General features: G+C 49.5%; 1 protein-coding gene across 1 annotated transcript in view; it reads right to left on the reverse strand.

Annotated features, from left to right (window-relative positions):
• Positions 1 to 17046, reverse strand: part of PALS1 (protein associated with LIN7 1, MAGUK p55 family member) — a 489281-nt gene that overhangs the window by 86795 nt on the left and 385440 nt on the right. The window contains exon 13 of the mRNA XM_086951985.1: positions 4283 to 4393. Within this exon, the coding sequence (XP_086808111.1) occupies positions 4283 to 4393 (111 nt within the window). The remainder of the gene's footprint in view (positions 1 to 4282; positions 4394 to 17046) is intronic.

Raw genomic sequence — 17046 nt, forward strand, 5'->3', positions numbered from 1 at the left:
CTCGCCGTTCCGGAGGATAGACCCGAAACTGCGCCGAGTCGAGAACCACTCCGATGAAAAGGAGCTTCTGAGAGGGACACAGTTGTGATTTCGGCACATTGATGGAGAACCCCAGCTCGTGCAGGAGGTCTGCCGTCATCTGAAGGTGGTGGACGACTGTCTGGGGCGAGCCCGCCTTCAACAACCAGTCGTCTAGATAGGGGAAGACTGAAACCCCCAATCTGCGCAGATGAGCTGCGACCACCGCCATCACCTTGGTGAACACCCGTGGGGCGCTGGTAAGGCCGAAGGGGATAAACTGAAAGTGCTCGTGGCCTACCGTGAACCGCAGGTAACGCCGGTGGGCCGGCAGGACGGGGATGTGAAAATACGCATCCTGCAAGTCCAACGCTACCATCCAGTCTTGCGGGTCTAGAGCAGCCAAGACCTGAGCTAAAGTCAACATCTTGAACTTCTCCTTCCGGAGGAAGCCGTTGACGTTCCTTAGATCCAAGATAGGACGTAGGCCCCCTTTGTCCTTCTTGGGTACCAGAAAGTAGTGGGAATAGCAACCACGTCCTACTTCTGGCCCAGGAACGCGCTCGATGGCCCCCTTGGCCAAGAGGGCCGTAACTTCCTCCCTCAGAAGTGTCAAGTGGTCCCCCGACACACGGTGGTTCTGCGGTGGCATGGCTGGAGGAGTTGTCTCGAAGGGGAGGGAGTAGCCCCTTCGGACGAGCTGCTGCACCCACCTGTCCGATGTTATTGTGCGCCAGTGGGAGAGGTGATGGCGAACCCTGCCCCCCACCGGCGTCACATGGGCCTGAAAGCACGGACTAGGAGGATTTAGTGGCAGATGCTGCGGGGGGAGGTGTGGCCTGACCTCGCCGCTGTCCCTGACCGCCACCACGGCGGTTTCCACGGCCGCCACCGCGTTGATAAGTTTGTTGCGGCGCGTGGCTGGCAGCACGTGTGGGACCGCCCCTTCCTTGGCCACGAAAGGAGCGAAACGAACCCGTTTGCTGGCGCTGGGTCGAGAGACCCAAGGACTTGGCCGTGACCCTGGAGTCCTTGAAGCGCTCTAGCGCGTGGTCCGCTTTGTCACCAAACAGGCGACTGCCATCAAACGGCATGTCCATTAAAGCATTCTGGACATCTGCCGAGAAGTTGGCGGATCTCAGCCAGGCGTGGCGACGAATCGCCACCGTCGTGGACATCGCCCTGCCCAGCGAGTCGGTCGTATCAAGACCACACCTGATGGAGTATCTTGCTGCGTCTCGGCCTTCAATCAAAGCCTTGCCCAGCTTAGCCCGTACCTCCGGCGGGCATTCAGGCAGCAGGTCAGCGACCGTATCCCACAGAGAGTGGGTGTAGCGGCCCAAGAGGCACGCGGTGTTGCAAGACCGCAGTCCCAGACTCAGGGACGAGAAGACCTTTTTGCCATACTGGTCGTATCTCTTTGATTCCCTGTCGGGCGGGGCCGACGGGAATGCGGTCTGGGAAGTGGAGGCCTGGATCACCAGACTCTCAGGGGTGGGATGGGTGGACAGAAACTTAGGGTCGTCCGAACACGGACGGTGGCGCCTGGCCACGTTCCTATCAACAGGCGAACCTGAAGCGGGCCTGGACCACGTGCCCAAAAGAACGTCAGTTAAGGCCTCGTTGAACGGCAGCAGTGGCTCCTGTGGGCATGACTGCGGTTTGAGGACCTCAGTGAGGATGTTAGTCCTCACGGCCGCGACGGGGAGCTCAAGGTGTAAGGCCTTGGCAGCCCTCATCAACACCACTGAATAAGCAGCCCCCTCCTCCGTAGCCACGGTAGGAGGCGAGACAAAACCAGGGTTGGGGGAGTCATCCAGACCACTGGCGTCACCCAAGTCACCCGTCCAGTCCATGTCGTACTGACACTCGCGTGTCAGAGGGTCCTCAGACCCCTCCCACCCCTCTCCGTATTCTACATCCTCACTATATTCGGAGTCAGCAATGTAGACCGGCTCCTCGGGGTTCACAGGCCCCATCGGCCTCGAACCCGGCGTCGGACGACGCCGGTCCGACTCCGGATTCGGAGAGGGAATGGGGACGGCGCCGGCCGGAGCTGGCGCCGGGGCGGCGCCAGTGGTTGCCCCGATGGAATCGGCGCCGGAGAGGCCGGTTGACCAGCCGGCGTCGACCCCGAGGGCCCCTGCGGCGCCGGGACCGGAGCCGTCGGCGGCGTCGGGGCCGGGGCACCCGACGGCGTCGAGGCAGGGTCACCCGAACCGCTAGGGCCCCCGGACGGGTTCACAGGGCCCGAAGGCGCCGCGGAACCCGCCGGAGGAGAAAGAGCCCTCATGGCCATGAGGAACGCCTCTATCTCCTCGGGCGACGCGCCTTGCCCAGGGACCGCAGGGTATGGAGCAGGCAGCGTCGGCGACTCACACGGAGCCGCGAGGGGGGGGTCACCCGAACCCCCGGCCGCGTCGGGGGGAGTCGGGGGCACGATGACGACGCCCCGACTTCTTGTGCTTCCTACCTGAGGAACCAGATGAATGGTGACGACTCCCGGAGCGCTCGTGACGGCTCCGTGACCGCTCCCTCGATCGCTCCCTTGACCTCCGGCCAGACCGGGACCGCTCTCGACGCGGGGCCGACACCCGGAGCTCGAGCAGCTTGCGGGACCGCTCCCGCCTAGCCTTATTCGTCAAGGCCCGGCAATCGACGCAGGCGTCCACGTCGTGGTCGGGGCCCAGGCACCGGAGACAGAGTCGGTGATGATCCGTGACTGACATCGTCCGGTCACAGTCGTCACAGTTTTTAAAACCGGGCATCCTACCGGCACCGTAGAAGATTCAAAGAGATCAAAAGATCAAAAAAAACTTGGTCAAAAGACCGGAGTACTGCACTTCTCGGATCTGCGCTAACTGGCGCGGAAAAAAGAAGAACTGACGTCAGCGCGCGGAGGCGGCGTCTAAATACTCCAGCGACGTCATCACGGCGCACGATGCCGACGACGGACGCGGAACCGCAGGGGACGCCTGCAGACGACGCCTACCGACGCGCAGGGGTACTGCTACGCAAAAGTTTCCGGATCCAGACTGACGCCTGGGGATATTCTAAGGTAAGGAATCTAATACTAACCTGTTTCTTTCAGATATAATTTTCAATGTAAGAGAATAGTTCACTTGTAACTAATATTCTAGAGCAGGTATAAGCTCCATTCGAGATGGCTTGCATTGGCGCAATCACTCATTTGTGCTAACTTGTGTCATAATATTTCATGTAGTTTGGTCACTGTCCACTATATGTGCCAAGGCTCTGGCACGCCCTCAGCTAACAAAACATATCAGATGGTTTGGCAATAAAAACAATGATATCAAGGATTTGCTGGATGCAGTGAGTCACAAATAATTTCTGTACTTTTTTATAACTACTTGGGTTTCAACAACATTCATCAAGCGTGGGAAAGTGCAAGGAAACCTGGCCGCACACATGATAGCAACTCAGCTCTGTAGTAATCCCCTTTCATCAGCAGGGTCTCAATTAGCTCAGAATTTAAAATATCATAAATGACGGTGACATGGCAGGTGCATTTTGAGTTAGAATTGCTTCTGCAAATAACTTTAGTGGAAAAGGCACCATGATATTACCAGACTATCCAAAGTTTGCTCTTGTGGGGAGAAGTGCCTGGTTTAAATGCTCTTCTGGCAGTGCATTCCCAATGCTCATTGGCAACTAAAAGGCAGATTAAGGACTTGAGTCATTCACTAGTTTGTGAACAACCAGCCTCAAGATAAGAGGTGAACGCAAACTGGCACATAATGGGAGAAGCAGAAAGAGAGGAGCTCTACAGTCATAAAGCAAAGCAAAAGTAAGCAGAAGCTCACTTAAGTCTTTATGGAAGGCCCAAAATTAGTTATCCTACCTAATGTGCTCCCGGGGCCCCACATAGTCCTCACTCAACTCATTATGTTCTTTATGCTTCATCTTCATCCTCACCCGCCATGCGGAAACAATCTAACAATAGAGGCAATGCCCATGAGCATTACCAGTCATAGGAGGAATTACTATACCTCGTGATTCGAAAGACTTCTTCAAAGAAAAGCAAGTTGCACACGTCCAAGTCCAACATTAAATGGTAGGAGTATGCAGAGCATGTGTTGCCCCAGTTACACATGCCACAAACACTTTATTCCTGAAATTTCGCACACCTAGTCTACAGGATTTAATTCAATAGCAAACCATCTTACTCCTTGGCAAGTGACTATACACATAAGAAACAAACTGTGCTGGCAGAAAACACTAAAACAAGTAAAATAACTCTTACCTTTGGGTTTTTTCCTTCTTTGGCCAACAATGCACGCAATCTCTCCTGAGATGGAGGAGCAATGAAGATGATATATGGTTTTAAGTCTGAATTGCGCAGGATCTTTAATGTCTGTTGGTAAAAGCACGTTTCCAAAGTAAAAAAGTAGTTGGATCATCGGAAAACATTTATGACATACGAATGTGGAGCATCGACTTGTTACAGTATGACAGAGTTCTGAAGATGTCCTAGTTTAAAAAAAAAGTAATGACACTTCAGTATTTTGAGCGTCCTGGGGATTTAAGCCGCTTTACAAATTTCCAAAGGAATCCTCCATAAACATGTAATCTACATGAACAATGACACCCCTTGCAAATACTTTTATAGGATAACAATATTAGCGATGTAAAGTTGAACTGCATGTTCCTTTAAAAGGAAATATGCTAAATTGTTTTTACATCACACTAAAGAGTAGATCTTTTCAGGATGGAAGCATAAACACAGGGAGGAGCATTAACCCCTCCAGTGCTGCGCGAATTCCGCTAAGGTGCTGAAGGTTCTAAAGAACCTATGGACTCATGACGGAACGGTTCCGTCATGAGCACAGGCCAACCGACGCTCATGACGGAACCGTTCCGTCATGAGCACCGAAGGGGTTAAAACATAGACTATTCAAACATTGTTATGCAGGGAAACAGAACAGAGGGTTCAGCTCAAATGCCTGTATTTCACTAACCCACATTCCTGTTCCTAGAAACATCACATGTAAGATACCTTAATGGTGCCACACAAAAGACCTGGACTTTAAGTATAAGCACAACTGACAACCATTCCTACAATAAGTGTTACTTACAAGCGATCAACAAAGCTTCCTTTTGCTCCTTAAATTCTAAAGATGTCAACTAATTCTACAATCACACTTAGACTAGTGCTTCCAATAGTGGAGGTGGAGAAAAATAAATTTGAAATCTCAAGTAAAATCAGTCACACAGCAGCCAAACAACCTGAAGCCATTTAGAGCTTGGTAGGGGAGACCACTCATGGAGCTTCCGCCTCTGCTCAGACACCCCTCTTCCGTCACCAACTTGACTAGCTTTATGTCTCAAATGGACTTACACCTAAGTATATGTGTTGTGGAGCACTATTTGGTTTCATAAATGGCTCACCAACTAGACACCATCCTGTGTCCGCAAGCAAGTGTCCACAGAGTAAAGCTGGCATTCTGGGCAAATGAGATAGGACTTTGTCCCACTTAATATCATGAGCTTTAGACACTGCATAAAAACACTTCATAGGCCACCGGTCAGCAAGTGACAATAATCGATTTAAGGTTGGGCAGAGATGTAGACCGTCTAGATTTGTACCTCCATCAAGGCCACACTAACTACACCACTCCTGGGAGTCCTGCATTTATTATCCTGAAAGGTCATCTTCATAATCACAGCTTGAAGAAATGATTTTTCTCAGGACTTGCACCATTATGAGTCCTAAATGCAGAGGTTGTACTTGATACACCAGACTCAAGATGGCTTGGCATGATTAGCACTCATTGCGGACGTGATATGATCTTCAGGTCCCAAGTTTAAATCCTGACAAACTCAACTCGACTTTCAGGGAGAGGATATAGCCTTACGGCTGGAGCAGTCTACCTCGAATCTGGGGAACCAGGTTTGAGTCTCAGTAGGGACACTCAACTTCCTGTGATTTTGGGCAAATCACTTAATCTCCCCGCGCCTAACAATAAGGAATGTGTTCGTCTGTAACGAAATAGGTGTTCATGTGAAGCGCTACGATACCTTCGGGTCAAGTTTGTGCTATATCATTTATTTTTTTAACTCAGTCTCTAATGCTATCAAAATCAATAAATGGACTACAAGTATCACTAAATTAGGTACCAGCATGTCCTTATTTCATGGCTATCATCAAATACTGTTACGAGATAGGGAGCGCGAAAGATGCCTCACGCAGACAGCAATGTGACCAACATTCCAAGTTGCATCCTGGTGTCTGAGACCAAAGACATAATAAAAGCAGCTATTGATTCTATTCAAGATACCACAGAGCCTCGAAACAGTATTTGCCCCCCCCCCCTCCATATTTACCCCTAAAGCTGCACAATGGAAAACACGTGTTCACTGTCTTGAAATAACCAAAAATGAAATAACAAGTACTGGACCAGAAGAGAAGCAACAAGAAAAAACCTCCATAAATAATAAATAATCCACTCTGCCATGTTTGATGTTTCTTACCTCTGCTTAATGCCTGAATTTCACAACATGTATAGCAAGCCTGAATATGTTTGTATATCCAACCTATTCTATCCCATTCGCTGCTTAATGATTGTTTGAAAGATTTCAATAGATTATTTCTTTAGTTATCATCATCATCAAAAAAATACTTTATTCGGTATACAACAATACCATAAAAGTACAACACAATAACAAAATCACAGTATTTAGAGCCTTTTACAAAAATGTCTCTACAATCCGTATGAAATATTAACAGGTAGCTATAAAATTAATCTCAAGTCATAAAGATAAAAAACCTTGCTAATAGTGGGAGATGAACAATAGTTACTTACCTGTAATCTGTGGTTCTCCAGTATTGGTGTCTTTCATAGATTCACATGCCTGAATCATTCCAAGTCGTCGGAGTGGGAGTCCCACGGTACATAAAAAGTAATAATATGCCATAATAACATATTTAAAAAAAAACCTGGCAATAACCAACCAGGAAGTAAAGTAGCCCAAGCTACAGGAGAAAAAACTTAAACACTCATGACTATCCTAGTCATTTTGTATAGCCCGAACTGCAGCCAATCAGGCAACAGCACCCACCAGAAAGTTCTCCCCAGAGGCTCAGGCTCTCAGATTTTCTCGCACGGGAGTGATGGTAAACCAATGTAGCCTATGAGCCTCTAAGGGGAGGTGGGCGGGTTGCATGTGAATCTATGAAAGACACCAATACTGGAGAACCACAGATTACAGGTAACTATTGTTCTTCTCCAGTATTGGGGTGTCTTTCATAGATTCACAAGGTTGAATCAGAGTAGAGAGCAGTATATACCCATTCTTGGAAGACGCTATTTGTAGCATAAGTCTGTACATATGAAAAAACACAATCATATAATAAAATGTCTAATTTCCAAAAGCATGAAATTGCAGTTACATGAGAATGTACATAATAATAAGCATGAATAAGCGTCTGAAAAGCAGTAAGAGGAGGAGGGAAACAGAGGCTGACCTTATTTGAAAAGATTCCACATAAATGCTTGACCCACTGAAGCATCAGTCTCGTCAGCTGTATCCAAACAATAGTGCTTGGTGAATGTATGCCTGCCGGACCAGGTGCTGCTCTGCAGATCTGCTGCAGAGGAACTCCAGCGAAAAGAGCAGTCTAGGAAGACACAGCTCTTGTAGAATGAGCCCTTAGAGGAGTTGCCTGTAAAGGCCTTCCTGCTTGTATATGGCAAAAGTCAACAGGCGCAGAGATTCATCTAACTATTGTTTGTTTAGACAGTGCATGGCCTTGTCGTATCTTCCCATAAGCGACAAACAATTGATCGGATTTGCGTATTGCAGAGGTTCTTTGCAAATAGAACTTTAAACACCTCTTGATGTCAATTGTACCTCTCGCAGGGGATTGCGGGTTAGGAAAAAATTTTCTTAAGATGACTGGCTCGTTCAGGTGAAAGTCTGAAGGCACCTTAGGCATACATTTTGGGTTTGTGCGGAGTACTACTGAATTAGATGTGAACTGTAAGAAAGTTGGATAGACAGTGAAAGCCTGGACATCACTGACTCTTCTAGATGAAGTCAAAGCTAACAAAAGAGACACTTTCCATATAAGAAATGTTAAATCTACTCTGTGAATTGGTTCAAAAGGGGGTGCTAAAACTATATTGAGATGCCATGATGGAGGTGGATGACGTACTGGAGGAAACATTCTGAAAAGTCCTTTAAAGAACTGCTGTATTATTCTTGAAGAGTAAAGCGAAGTGGACCCATCCGGACGATACCTTGAAATGGCTGCTAGGAAAACCTTTAGCGTTCTGTGAGATAAACCTGATCTTGCCAGGTGTAAGAAAAAAGGCAATATCTGATCCGGCCTTGCTTGAAAAGGATGAATCCCAGCCGAGTAACACCAGATACAGAATATTTTCCATTTAAGTCTGTATGTCTTTATCGTAGCAGGTGCTCTTGCTTTGGCTAGTACCTCCTTACAATCTGCAGGGATATTCAGATGGACGAATTCAAGGTACTCAGGTGCCAAGCCGCTAATTTCAGAGAAGCCGGGTCCGGATGGTAAATCTGACCATCCTGAATGGAGAGGAGATTCGATCTTGGTCGAAACAGAATTGGTTTGCACTCCGATAGAAGGAGCTCGGTGAACCAGTACTGTCGAGGCCACCTGGGGGCGATGAGAATCAGGCGACACAGTTCTTTCTTCATCTTCCAGAGAACTCTGGGAACCAACGGTATCGGAGGAAAGGCGTAAGCATATATTTGAGACCAATTGATCGAAAACGCATTCCCCTGAGAGTCCTTGTGGGGATGCCAGCTTGCAAAGAACAGGCATTTGCTGTTCTCCTTGGTCGCAAAGAGGTCTAGATCTGGATGACCCCACTGTTGAAAAATCAGATCCACCGTTGGTTGATGAAGTTCCCATTCGTGTGTGGACACTGTTGACCTGCTGAGGGTGTCCGCAAGAACGTTTGCAGTTCCCGGTACATGAACAGCCAAAATATTGATTGTGTGTCGTACTGCCCATGCCCATATTTCCTGGGCTTCTTGAGACAGGCGAACTGACCAGGTTCCTCCCTACATAATGCATGCTTGTAGTATTGTCTGTGCGAACCAATACCGTGGCCCCTTGAATGATTGCGCGAAATGACTTGAGGGCTAGGAAGATGGCTATTAACTCCAACAGATTGATGTGCCAGACCTTCTGTTGAGGGCTCCATCTCCCGCTGGTGTCAGTCCTTGAAGATGTGCTCCCCAACCCTCGAGGGATGTGTCTGTGGTGATTGTGAAGTTTGGTGCGTCTTGAAGGAACGAGCAACCCTGTTGTAAATGCTCTCCTGAATCCACCAGAGAAGAGATCCTCAGATGCGAGGGGTGATTCGGATGAGATCTTCGAATGAGCCGGAGACCTGCAGCCATTGCCTTCCTGAAGAGGCCTCATCCTGAGGCGGCAATTCGGTATCAAAGGAATGCAAGAAGAAATCATCCCCAGAAAAGACTTGAACTGTCGGACTGAAACTGACCTTCTTGCTGGCAAAGTCCGAGCCATGTCTTGTATCCTTTCTTGTCTCTCGTCCGATACGAAAGCTCGGACCAGTTGTGTCTCCAAGGTTGCTCCTAAGAAAGCTGGTCTTTGGGACGGTTCTAGTTGTGACTTGCTGAGATTGATGGAGAGACCCAGTGATAAATATTTCGAAGAGTAAAGTGATGATTTTACGTTATAACGGCTGCAAGGTTAGAACAAATTTGAAATGGTTCTTGGGAGATGAAAAAATGGAAGTAGTAAACTTTTACCCTTACTTAGGTACATTTTTTACAAACAGGTGCTCAGCCAAGAGACATTTGGATAACTGCAAAAGCAAAGCTATTTCACAAGCCTCGGCAATTAATCGCTTGTACCTGGAATGCGGGAAAAGACATTTTTCGCATACTATTGCAGTATATAAATGCAAATGCTACTTAGACCAGTATGCATCTGTTCTTGGCATGTAGGGCTGCTGACATTCATATCTGTGCATAGATCGCCGCCTAGTGTTGGGTCCGGATGATTGCACATTGTTGTCCTGGAAGAGTCTTCGAAGTATCACGAGATAGGCGGCTCCTCCCCTGGACTACAGTGCGCATGGGCATTGACTCCATCCCCAGATTGTTTTTAGCCATTGTGGCCAAGATGGAGTGAAACTCAGTGAATGATGACCATGCCATGAAATGATATGTGAACACTGCAGCTGCTACAGGCGCCGGGGAGGAGGGCAGGCGATATGAATGTCAGCAGCCCTACATGCCAAGAACAGAGGCATACTGGTAAGTAGCATTTGCAGTTCGAGGCATGCGGGCTGCTGAATTCATATCTGTGCATAGAATACATAGCAGTCCCTCCATTAGCGGCGGCCGCCCATGCCAGCTGCAGCAGTTTGGAAAAGTGTCTTGAGAACAGCCAGCCCTACAGCTGCCTGCTGTTTGGAGTGCACGTCTACACAGTAATGCTTAGTAAATGTGTGTGTGGTAGACCATGTGGCTGCTCTACATATGTCCTCTAAGGGAATGTTTCCAAGGAAAGCCATAGAGGCCCCCAACTTTCTGGTGGAGTGGGCTCTTGGTGGAACGGTAAGAGTGCGTTTTGCCTTTGCATAGCAGATTTGAATACATTTCACGATCCACCTAGCAATGCCAGCCTTGGAAATAGGGTTACCTTTGTGATGTGGCGCAAAGGCAACAAAAAGCTGCTTAGTCTTTCTAAAATCCCTGGTCCTATCAATGTAATACATTAGGGCCCGTTTAACGTCAAGGGTGTGGAGCATCCGCTCCGCCAGTGACTCTGGATTTTGAAAGAACACCGGCAACTCAATGGTTTGGTTGATGTGGAACCTAGACACAACCTTGGGTAGAAATTTAGGGTTAGTGCGGAGCACTACCCTGTTTGAATGAACTTGGAAGAAAGGCTCTTGGATTGTGAGGGCTTGCAGTTCACTAACCCTCCGTAGCGATGTAATTGCTACAAGGAAAGCCACTTTCCATGTCAAGAACTGAATCTCGCAGGAATGTAGTGGCTCAAAGGGAGGACCCATCAGTCTTGTAAGAACCACATTGAGGTTCCATTCAGGAGCTGGTGGAGTCCGTGGCGGAATGACTCTTTTGAGGCCTTCCAGAAATGCTTTGATGGCAGGCACTTTGAAAAGTGAAAGGTGCTGTCTATTTTGGAGGTATGCGGCCATCGCAGACAGATGAATGCGAATGGAAGTATATGCCAGATTACACTTGTATAGATGGAACAGGTAACAGATGATGTTCTGAATAGAAGCATCTAGTGGATCAATGTTGTGGTTTGCGCAATAGATGACAAACCGTTTCCATTTTGCCGCATAACATGCTCTAGTAGTGGGCTTCCTAGCCTCCCGAATGATGTCCATGCAATTGGGAGGAAGGTTGAGGTAGCCAAACTCTAGGACTTCAGGAGCCAGATCGCTAGGTTGAGCTGTTGCGGATCTGGGTGCTGAATGTCGCCATGGCTCTGCGTCAGAAGGCGGGGTGTGAGATGAAGCCTTTGATGCGGTACCACGGAAAGTTCCAGAAACGTGGTGTACCATGGTTGGCGAGCCCAAGTTGGAGCAACTAGGATGAGAGTCATCGAGTGCTGCCTGAGCTTGCGCGCCACCAGCGGTATCAGAGGTGCTGCGGGAAAAGCGTACGCAAATCTGCCTCACCAGTTCATCCATATCGCATTGCCCTGCGATTGCGGGTGTGGGAACCTGGCGGCGAAGCTTTGGCATTTTGCGTTCTCCATTGTGGCGAACAAGTCGATCTCTGGATGACCCCACCTTTGGAAGTACGGTTGGAGTACTGATGGATGTATCTCCCACTCGTGCATTTGGTGGCTGTGCCTGCTGAGCAGGTCCGCCATTTGATTGTCCTTGCCTGGGAGATGTTCTGCCATGAGGAAAATGTTCCTCTGAATGGCCCACTTCCACATGCTCTGAGCCAGATGAGACAGCTGCGGAGAGTGTGTGCCCCCCTGCTTCTGAATGTAGTACATGGCTGTCATGTTGTCCGTCCGGATCAACACGACCTTGTTGCACAGATGTACTTTGAATGCCTTTAAGGCCATGAAGATCGCCATCAGTTCCAGTACATTGATGTGCATCTTCCTTTGCTGTAGCGTCCATAGTCCCTGCACCGTGTAATGGAGTACATGCGCTCCCCATCCTTGGATTGAAGCGTCCGTCGTCAGGATAATCTGCGGCACAGGCTCTTGAAACGGTCGGCCCTTGCAAAGGTTTTGTGGATTCCACCAATGCAGAGAGTTGTATGCCCGACCGCTCACCAACACTAGGTCTTTTAACTGCCCGTGAGCCTGAGTCCACTGACGTGCTAAGCACTCCTGAAGCGGACGCATATGTAGTCTCGCGTGTGGGACTATGGAGATGCAGGAGGCCATCATGCCTATCAACTGCATGAACACCCTTGCTGGAAGCGAGTGTTGAGGTCTGAATCTTTGGATCAGCGATTGAATGCTGTTGACTCTCACTGAATTCGGCTGCGCTGTGGCCGCTAGAGTGTTCATGGTCGCACCCAGATACTGCCGTATGTGGGCGGGCTGGAGATGGGATTTTGGGTAATTCAGTGAGAACCCCAGATCGTGCAGAAGGTGAATGGTATGGGACACGTGGTCGGCGCACTGCTGGGCCGACTTCGCCTGAATGAGCCAGTCGTCCAGATAGGGGTAGACGTGGATGTTTTGACGTCTTAGATGCGCCGCCACCGTCGCCAGGCACTTTGTGAAAACCCTGGGCGCCGTGGTGACCCCGAAAGGCAAAACCTTGAACTGGTAGTGCTGGTTTTGAATTGTGAACCTGAGGTATTTTCTGTGTGAAGGATGCAGTGGAATGTGGAAGTGCGCATCCTTCAGTTCCAGATTTGCTAGGAAGTCCCCTTGCCGAAGCAGTGGGAGAACCTGCTGCAGCGTGAGCATATGGAAATGTTCTGACAGAATGTAAAAGTTGAGCGGTCTGAGGTCTAGGATGGGCCTGAGGGATCCGTCCTTCTTTGGAATCAGAAAGTACAGGGAGTAAACTCCTGTACCCCTTTCCTGCAGGGGCACGAGCTCTATTGCCCCTTTTTGCAGCATGACGTTGACTTCTTGCTGCAACAAGTACAAGTGCTCGCCGGACATAGGACGGTTCTTTGGGGGTATGTTGGGTGGTGTGGATGTGAGCTCCAGACAATAACCATATTGGATAAGAGATCTGACCCACCTGTCCGTGGTGATGGACTTCCACATGGGCAGGAACTGCTGGAGTCTCCCCCCGACCGGTGTTGCGTGGCCGGGGGCAGTGACAAGGCGTCACTGTTTGTTGGCGGTGGAGGACCTGGAGCTGTTATTTCCACGTCCCCTGCCTTTGACGTTGTTGCCACGGTATCCACCCCGACCCTTGTTGGTATAGGAAGGTTGGGTGTTGCTCTTGTAAAATTGCGGTGACTGTGACAGTTCACCCCTCGAGGTTCCTTTATTATTGGAGCGACGAAAGGAACCACCCCAAAACTGCTGGGACTGCAAGGCACCCATAGACTTTGCAGTGTTGGTGTCCTTTTTCATCTTTTCGAGGGTGGTATCAACCTCTGGGCCAAACAGGTGGTCTGGGTTGACCGTCTGGTTCAAGATGGTAGTCTGAATGTCTGGCTTGAAACCGGATATCCTGAGCCATGCATGTCTACGAAGTAGAACGCTAGTGTTCATAGCTCTTGAGGCGGTGTCAGCCACATCCAGAGCGCACTTAATCGAAGCATTGGTGATAAGCTTCCCCTCCTGTATCAACATTTCTGCTGCTTCCTTATATTGATCGGGTAAGTGCTGTAAAAGGGTCTCTAGAGTATCATAGTGTGCCCTGTCATAACGTGCCAATAGCGCCTGTGTGTTGGATATGCGCCATATGTTGGCTGACTGCGCAGCCACCCTTTTCCCCGAAGCCTCAAAAACATTTGATTCCTAGTCTGGGGGAGGAGCATCACCCGTAGTTTGTGAGTTGGCTCTTTTGCGTGCATTGGAGACAACCAGGGAATCCAGAGGCAACTGTCCTTTGATATAAGTAGGATCAGTGGGCGCTGCCTTATACTTCTTGTCGATACGTGGGTTGATGACTCTTGCTCGGGTGGGCTCCTTGAAGACTTCTGCCGCATGTTTCAACACCCCTTTTAGCATTGGCAATGTCTTTACAGTTTTTTCAGAGACTGAAAAGGTGTCAAAGAGGAAGTTGACGTCCACTGGGTCAGCATGGAGATCGACGTCATGATTGGCTGCCGCCCTTTCAATGAGTGCATTGAAAGCTGCAGAGTCTTCTGTTGGGGAAGTTTTGGACGAAAAAAGCTGAGGCTCCTGCCCCGAATGCGGGTCCCCAGGATCGCCACCAGCAGACCATGGCTCAGTCACATCTTCTGGGTCTGAGTAGACTGGATAGGAATACTCATCCTCATTGTCGCCGTCACCCTCCTCCACAGGGGAATGAGTGGGTGAAAGTTCATGTGCTTGTGGTGATACAGGCTCCATAGAGGCAGAGGCACCAGCAGAGTCCATCTTTTTCTTTAGTGGAATTTGGAAATGTTCCAATTGTGGTTCAGGGGTGATCTTTCTCTTAAGGAGAGAGAGTTTGCCCGTGTTGGCGTCGATGAACACTTCTTGACGCTCCTCTTCTGCCAGCGGTCGGTGCCGTGGGCTCGGGACCACTAACGATGCCTTCGGCGTCGAAGATATCTTCACGGGCACTCCGGCCCCAGGTTTTGCTGTGAAAGCCTTCGGCGCTGTTTTCGGCGGCAACGTGAACATTATCGGCGTTGGCGTCTTTGCCGGTTTTTGAAGAGGCTTGGGCGGCACAGGGTCCTTCGGCTCGACTGCTGCGGCCCCCTCCCTAATACATTGAAGGGACTCCGTAACCTTCTTAGTGAACGAGGCGGAGGGACGCACCGGCTCGAGAGAGTCTTCTGAAGCAGGTTTTGGGATGGCGACCAATGACGCAGTCTTCGGAGCCGACGCAGTTGCCCCCTTGGCCTTGTCGAGTGGAAGCGAGGCAGTGAGAGACTGAGGGTCGTCCTGCCGCTTCTTCGGGTCGAGAGCGGCCTTTTTATGGTCGTCGGCCTTCTTGGGATCGAGGCGACTCTTATGTGCGTCGACCGCCTTCGGCGCCGATGTAGCTGCGTCGGTCTTTTTAACCTTCGGCTTCGACACAGTAGCCTTTGGGTCGGCCATTTTGGCGTGGACCTTGAGCTCGACGGCCATCTTGGATTTCTTCGGCGCCGAGGCCTCCGAAGTCTTCGACCCGATCAGCGTGACTAGCGCTTTCGTTTCGATACGTCTGGCGTCGAGACCGATGGTTTCACTTTCGGTTTTTGTACCGTGAGTGGTGCCGTATCAATGTCCGTGGCCGGGCCGGAAGGCGGAGCCGTGGGACGGGAATCAAGGCTTTGGGTAAGGCCCGAAGGCGATCCCTCGACCTGGGCCTTAGAATGGTGGCTGGCCCCGGAGTCAGTCTGAGGAAGCTCCTCGTCCGAGCTATCCTCTACGGTGGCAAGGGCCCCGTCGTCGTCCCCTACCTCCTCGACGACTTCATCGAAATCCTCGTCTCCCGCGTCGTAGTCGTCCTCGACCTCCGACGCCGGGTTAGATTCTGTGATCTCTTGGATAGTGTCGTCGCCGACATTCTCCGTGTCGAAGATGTCTGCAGGAGGAGGGGCCGATCGCAGGGCCTCCAGGCGCGCAGCTCGTCGGAGCTTGAGTGTCTTCTTTGACCGGAACTTGGAGCAGGCCATACACTTGGCCACGTCGTGGTCCGGCGACAAACACTTATTGCACACCGGGTGTACGTCGATATGTGGATACTTCGAGGCACACACCGGGCACTGTTTAAATGGACTTCGTTCCATGATGGAAGTAGGTTGGAGCGTCGTGTAGGCCCGTCCGCGCCGAAAGCACGCGGAAGGGCAGTGTTGGTTCGGAGCCGAGGAAAAAACGAACCCGAACGATAGACAATACCGACGCAAGTCCTAAAGACCTTTTGGTCTCGAGCAAAGTAAGTTAAACAACTATCGATTCCGACAGAGGGAACCGAAACACATCCGAACCCAATGGCGGAAAAAAACAATCTGGGGATGGAGTCAATGCCCATGCGCACTGTAGTCCAGGGGAGGAGCCACCTATCTTGTGATACTTCGAAGACTCTTCCAGGACAACAATGTGCAATCATCCGGACCCAACACTAGGCGGCGATCTATGCACAGATATGAATTCAGCAGCCCACATGCCTCGAACATAAAGATTCCTCCAACTCTGAATTATACAAGCGAAACAATAGATGAGAGTGAGTGGGCAAAGTTTGAGAAAGTGGAAGGAAAGATTTGGCGCCAAATATGCAATTTAAGTTATGCTGCACCAATCGCGGCACTTAGGCTCGAATTTGGCCTGCTGTCAACATATGTCTTATCAATGGCGGCTTGCCTGAGGTGGTGTAATGCTCTGATAAATGGTCATGACAACTTATTAAGGCTAGCGTTGCATAAGGAAATTTTTTCAAACTTGATGTGGAAAAGTGTAATTTTTAGGAATTATTTAAAGGCTTTAAGTATTTTTGGTTTAGAGTTCGAAGAGGCAGCAGTCTTAAATAAAACAGTATTAAAGCATATAATTAAAAAAACTATATATGTGATTTCACGTGAAAGATTTGAAATTATGCCTCTCTAATGGAAGGATGGATTGTATTGCAGGGAGCTCAATTGTCAAAAATCCTCAGCTGTATGTTTTATGGAACATGAATCATGGTGTATGTAGAGTGATTTTGTTAATACAAATGAATTTACTCCCCTTGAGAGTTGTAACAGGATCCTGGGAGGGCATCCCCAAACATGAAAGACTTTGTCACTTATGTGATAGTGGGATTCAAGATCTGAATCACGTTTTGATTGTGTGCCCAGCACTCTACTTAATACGGCGCAGATACTTAAGGCATGGGTTTTTACAGTATAACATCTCAACAGCAGAACAGGCTCGTAATTTTTTAC

Source organism: Lissotriton vulgaris, unplaced genomic scaffold, assembly GCF_964263255.1.
Source record: "Lissotriton vulgaris unplaced genomic scaffold, aLisVul1.2 SCAFFOLD_817, whole genome shotgun sequence".
Taxonomy (NCBI): Eukaryota; Metazoa; Chordata; class Amphibia; order Caudata; family Salamandridae; genus Lissotriton; species Lissotriton vulgaris.